General features: G+C 53.7%; 1 protein-coding gene across 1 annotated transcript; it reads right to left on the reverse strand.

Annotated features, from left to right (window-relative positions):
* Positions 1-578: 578 nt before the first annotated feature.
* LOC137759275 (bcl-2-binding component 3, isoforms 3/4-like) lies at positions 579-3,558 on the reverse strand. Its single transcript, XM_068535739.1, has 2 exons — positions 3,472-3,558; positions 579-1,553 (listed from the first exon to the last, which is right to left on the reverse strand). Exons 1-2 carry the CDS (start codon positions 3,556-3,558, stop codon positions 579-581), a joined length of 1,062 nt encoding a protein of 353 aa, XP_068391840.1.
* Positions 3,559-6,096: the final 2,538 nt, after the last annotated feature.

Here is a 6,096-nt window from a genome sequence, read left to right on the forward strand (position 1 = left end):
CGACCCGGGAGGCTACCCTCCGGGGAGGGCGCGACCACCCACGCCGCCGCCGACCTGGGAACCCGGCCGGCCGCGGCCGAGGCCCGGGGGCGCTGCGGGTCGGGGGCTCTGCCTGGCCACCACTCCCCAGTCCCGCACCACCATCCCGAGTCCCCGTCCTCGGTGGGGAGACCCCCAAGCCGACCTGCTCCGAGCCCGCCAGGCCCCCAACGCCCCGCAACCCCAGGCCGGCCTCGGCGGCTGGGCCCCGCAGGCGCCAGGCACCGGAGGGGGAGGGCCCCGAGGGCCCGGGGCGCTGTTCCAACGGCCAGAAAAATGGAAACTGTGCGAAAAGAATCCCCAAATCCGGCCGGGCCCGAAGCCCACCGGCTTACATAAAGCCCCAGCAGCCCGCCCGCCCGCCCGCGGCCTCCCTTCCCGGGGGCGAACAATCGGCGGGCCCCTGGCCAAGCCGTCCTGGGGTTGGCACCACCGTCGACCCCCTGACCAAGGGCCTGGCGTGACCCCGGGGAGGGGAAGGGGTCTCGGCCTCTTCCCACCGTCTGCCCCGAGAAACATTTAACTAGCCTTTAATCACATTAGCAGCCGGCCCCAATTAAGGACGCGGGCGGGGGAGGCAGGAGGAAACCGCTGGCCGTGTCACTCGAGGATAAAGATCCTTTCATGCCCCGGGCCTGGCCTGGGGCAACGCGGCGGGCCGCCATCCCCAGCCTTTGATTGCCGGCGCCTGGGCCTCGCCGACGCCGCCATCTCTTGGCCCCCTCCACGCCCCCCACCCCCCGCAATATGCCATCGCCCTCGGGTGACCGGGTGGCCGGGCAGGGCAGCGACCCAGGTCCGGGCCGGAGCCCGCGCCCCCCAAGCCGGAAAGGCCTGGCCTCCTCCGGCCCGCGCCTGCGCAGGGGGACCGCTTGAGGGGGCGGCGGGGGGCTCTCGGAGGGCGCCCGGGACGCGTCGCCTGCCCGCCGACGCCGAGCGCCCGGCCGGGACCCTGGTAAGGCCCTGCCCACGGGGTGGTTCGGAGGGAGGGTGAGCCCCGCCATGGGCGGCCTGGGCAGGTCACCGATGCTCTCCTGGGCTCCGTCTGGCCTCCCGGGCCCGGAGTGAGCCCCCGAGGGCCCCGGGGCCAGGCCCAGGCCGGGCGCCGCGGCGGCGGGTCTCCGGGGGCCCAGGCTCCGGCGTCGGGCCCCAGGCGCGCGGGGAACACCAGGCCGGGGCGGTGGGGCCGGCCTGCGGCCTCCCGTCGGCTCGCCAGCCCAGAGCGGCGGAGAGCCGGCCGGGGCGCGCGGTCGAGGGCTCAGGGTCCCCCAGGGGTGCTTACCTTGCTCGGGCGCCCGAACCGCGCTCCCCTCGCTCCTCCTCGAGGGTCGGAGCGGGGCGCGCTCTGGACGGGCCGGGGTCGTGCGAGGACAGCGGCCGCCCGCGCCGCCGCGATGCCGGGGCCGCCGCCCGCCGCCGGCCGCGACGCCCGGGGGCCGCCCAGGACCCCGGCCCCACGGCGGCAGCTGCAGCCCGGAGCCGCGTGACCCCGGCCCCGACCTCCCCGCGCTCAGCTGTTGGTCTCGCACAAAAGAGAACACTCATATTTTTCTTTCCCCGGCACCGATTTAACACCCGCCCCGTCTCCCCTCCCCCGAATTACCCCCGACCTCCCACACGCTTCTCTGAGAACCGCTTTCTCTCCGCACACCCACTTTGTCTCGCCTTTCTCCGCTTTTTAATTACGTCGTTGTAGTCGAGGATGTCAGTATAGCTTAGAAAGTTTCATAGAAAGTCAGAAAGCAATTAGGGAGGCCCTTTTATTGGAGCTTCGCTGGTGCCATGGAATCTTTTAAAGGACAGCCTGAAGCACCGAACACAATCCCATTAAAGCGGCCCAAACTCCCACAGTCCTCAATAGGGGTGCTCAGTGCTTCGACAGACTTTCGCCGGCTCATTGGGAACCGCGGGGTTTCAATCCCTAGTTCCGCAGCCCACTCACAACAGTGCGGCCTTGAACCCCTCACCCCTTCCTTTCTCATCGGAATTTCCACTGGGAAAATGGCTTGCAGGGCCGGAGTGGACATTAATTAAAGTCTGCCGAGCGGTCCGAGGTCTCTGTTTGACAAGGGCTATGAAAACCTCAAGCACTTTCATAAGTAACTCCCCATCCTGACTGTTTGTTTGAAGTTAAAAAAAAAAAAAAAAATTCCAGCCGGTTTCTAGAAATGTGAGCTCGATTGAAATCAACTTTTACCTCTGTCTGCTTTCAAATCGATCAGCCGACGTTTGGAAAATGGGTCAAAGAAATTATGCTTTGCTGAGAAAAAGACCATGTATGACCAAAGTTTCAGCTTAATTGAATTTTAGTGCCAAATTATAACTCACTGAATAACTGGACTTGGGCGCAGGGGGGTGAAGGAAAAGGCAATGAAGGACAGGCAATTCTAATGGAAATACAGCCATCCCGAACTGGGGTGGTACGGCCGCACTCGTATAATAAGAACTGCAGCCTAATTCCAAAGGGGTGAGGTTATCACACTGTGGTTTTCATGTGGGAAAACGGGGTTGGCCCCGGTTTGATTTGTGGTTTTTGGTTGATATCCTTGTGTATTATTTAATGTAGCAGGGGACTCCTCTATAGAGCATAGCTTTGCCTTTGTTGTTGTCGAGAATAACTTCTGTTCTTGCCAATAAAAATTAATCTCTTCCTTTGGAAGTCAATATGTAAAGAAAGCAGGTGCTTTAAAGGGAGAAAGTATTTAAAAAAATAAAACAGGTACTTGGTTGTCAAAGCAAAATGCCGGGTTTAACACAATTAGGGTTTTGCTCCTGGCGTGTCATCACCGTTGTTCATTTTATTAAATAGAAGTTTGTATATGGCAGTTTCTGGATTGATTTTAGGAAAGGAGAATAGGTGATGGGCTCATAATTAAGGAGTTATAATTTAGGTGGTAGTGAAATGAGCACCAGTTTGGGGCAGATGGGTTGTTTGCTAAATCTATAAGGGGATAGTTAAAAATGAGCTTGCAAAAGGTGGATTTTTGATTTTTGAAGTTTGTATTCATCATCAATTATTTGGAACTTTTTCTCAAAGTTGCCCCCTTTTCTCTTGTTTTATTCTTTTTTTTTGGCCCTGCTGCCGCCAGGCTCAGCTCCCCGGCCTGTGACCTCTTGTTTTGCGTGCACGCTGCGCCCTCAGCCAGTCTACTGGGTTTCTGCATCTCCTCTGCTTGGATACATCCGGACCTCTGCTAGCCTGAGTGGAAAAGGACAGCAGGCTTCAAGCCCCCCGAAATCCAACCTCAGGCACTTTGCAGCCGGGCCTTCAAAATCTCCTGCCTCAAGCATATCAGTTTCTTCGTGATTCCTTCACCAGCTTTTCTCTGTCCTGCCTCGAGACTTCCCTCTCACCCTCTCCTCACCTGAAACACCTTCCACCTTCCTGTCTACCTGTCCGGACTGCACCTCTCAAACCAGGCTCAGACCCACATCGACGTGGCCCACTTCGGACTCCCGGGGAACTGTCTTCCCGGCTTGGCCGTCTTGGAGGGCCTGGTGCTCCCACCTGCGTTTCATTGCCCTGTGCTTCCTTCTCACAGTGTAGCTTGACTTTGGGGATGTTTCTGGTTGAAGAGAAAACAATGGAGGCTCCTTGAGAGCAGGTGTCATTTTACACCTGTCCTGGGGCTCAGTCAGCACCCAGCACCCACAAAATAGGCCATCATCCATCCGTCAGCCGCATGCGGATGTGTAAATCAGAATCACATTTGGGCAGGCAGCAAGGAGAGGGGCGGTTACAAATGTGCCCGTTCCCCGGAGGTGCAAGCAAGGTCCACGTGCTTCTTTGCTGAACTCATAGGACCTGTCCCTGGACTTTTTCAAACAACGTAAAACTCTTTAAATTAAATGGAAGCTTAAATTGTTTAAAAAGTGAATATGACTCAGTTGGACTGCAAGAGAAAGGGGAGAAAAACCAAACAAAAGCAAATCCAGAAATCCGAACAGTTCAGTCTGCTTTGGATAGTCTTGATTTGCCCAAGAAAAGGAGCAGATTCCTGAGAAGCAAGCAAGAGATTCTAAAAGTGTTGACTTGTGGCAGGTGCAGGGCTGCCCGGGCCGTCTTCTAGGAGATGGCCCTACGCCCCCGCAGGTCCTGGGTACTTTAGAAAAAGTGCCATCCAGGGCTGTCCCCGTGTGCCCGGAGAGGCTGAAGACAGGCACTTTCTTCAAGGAGCGTAGCTTACCCTGGATCCTGCTGAAAACCTGGCGACCGACCGGGCTGGCCCTGAAGAGGATGATGAATTCCACTCTGGTCAATAGCACATGATTAAAGTACAAGATAAAAATGACGCGAACAAAGGCACCTTGAAAACTCTTCGGGGAACAAAGAGATTAGCAATTGCGGTGGTACAGGAAGAAATGAAAATGATGAAAATAACTCAGGAACTTGAAGGAGGAACATTTAACATTTAGAATTCAGTGCAAATGTGTTAACCATCCATCTGAGAGCAAGGTATCTTATCTCAACCCTTAATCAAGTTAACCAAACCAGGAGCATTAGCGTTTAGAGATGCACTGTGGTTCTGAAGGGGGCCATCCTGAGAGAGTCTTCATGTTCAGCTGAGACATTGAATTTCCTTCTGGAATATCAGATTCTCAGCTCATGTTTGCAAGGAACAGTAAGATAAATCAAAAGAAAAAGCAGGTATATAAGACACAGAGCTGGATTTGGAGGACTGCCAGGTTAAAACGTACATGTGGCACTCTTTTCGAGCTGTTTAAAAAACTTTGAAAAGCTTCCTCTCTTCCTCCCTGAGGAAAAGTTTCAACAGATGGCTGGGTGGTTTAAGCCTTTCCCATCCATGAAATCCCTGACCTTCTTCTCCTGTGTCTCTTCAACCACGGCCTTAGACTGGGTGAAATGCAGAGCCTGTTCACATTATTTTTGGAGAATAGTTTCATGTTCTGATTTTGTTCCAGTTCAATCGTTTAAGAACATATGTAGGTTCAGGTTCATTTTAAATTGGTTCGCTCAGTGTACTTCTGGGGTGGGGGGAGACAGAAACAAAACAAAACAAAGCAAAAATACCTCCTTTAGACTTACGGTTCAACACAGAATTAATATTGGGGTTTGGGCCACCGATCGGTGAACGGTGCTGTGTGTTGGGGGTTTGTGAAGGACAGCTTTGGGTCAAGGCCAGGTCATCAGTTTTAATCCTAAGGGTCACCCTTCTTATTCACAGTAATTTTGGGGCTTCTTTATCCTAATTACACACCAGGCCCCTTGCATCAGATTTTGACAGTACCGCTCCACACAACCTTTGGGGCTGGATGTTTTTCAGAACTTAAGATTTTTTTCCCCCATATTATAAAAGGGGAATACAGTGTAGAGGCTGTGTATTATGGAATCGGTAGCCCAGAAGCACTCCTTCAACAAACCCGTGGGCATTTTCACAGTAAACATACGAATCTTCACTCTCAGAGGCATAAAATTGAGACTATAAATAACCTCACGTGCTAAGTTTAGGAAATGACGTTTGGTTTTCAGAGTTTTTTGGAGTTTGGGGCTTGCACGTAAGGAATTGTGGTCCTGGATTACACAACCCCTACTCTTTTCCTTAAAAAAAAAAAAAAGGCGCCGATTCCAGGCACCTTCAAGATCCTTTGCCATGGGTCAGTTTTAATTGTAGCATCAGCGTTTCAGTGTTATTTGTTTAGAGAATGCTTATATATTTTTAGAGAATTCCCAGAAACCTATGGACTAAAGACCACGCTTAGTGTGTTACGAGTGCCCGTTCTAACATTTCCGAGGCCCACTTCCACGTGTCCTACTATAGGTAAGAGAGTGACCGCAGGAGGCATCCTGCTGGCTGGACACAGCGCCAAGGACAGCAGGTGACCTCCAATAGCGATGTCTCACTCCTCCGCCTGCCAGGAAAGTCTCCCAGGCTGAAAAAAGCAGCAAGTGACTTCATTTGCCTCTGACCTTTTGAATGAAAATAAACTGTACATGACTAATAGAACCTAAGGTACTAAGAGGTCCTTAAAATGATGGAAATTGGCCACCAGCATGTGGACGGGCCTCCTGCAGGGGGTAGAGCCTCGGTTGCATAA

Source organism: Eschrichtius robustus, chromosome 1, assembly GCF_028021215.1.
Source record: "Eschrichtius robustus isolate mEscRob2 chromosome 1, mEscRob2.pri, whole genome shotgun sequence".
NCBI lineage: Eukaryota > Metazoa > Chordata > Mammalia > Artiodactyla > Eschrichtiidae > Eschrichtius > Eschrichtius robustus.

Excerpts from the sequence above, each read along its gene's own strand:
- LOC137759275 (XM_068535739.1), bottom strand. The coding sequence starts at position 3,558 with ATGAAACGCAGGTGGGAGCACCAGGCCCTCCAAGACGGCCAAGCCGGG. Across the intron at positions 1,554-3,471 it reads CCGAAGTGGGCCACGTCGAT|CTGAGCGCGGGGAGGTCGGG; the intron begins GTGGGTCTGAGC and ends CGAGACCAACAG.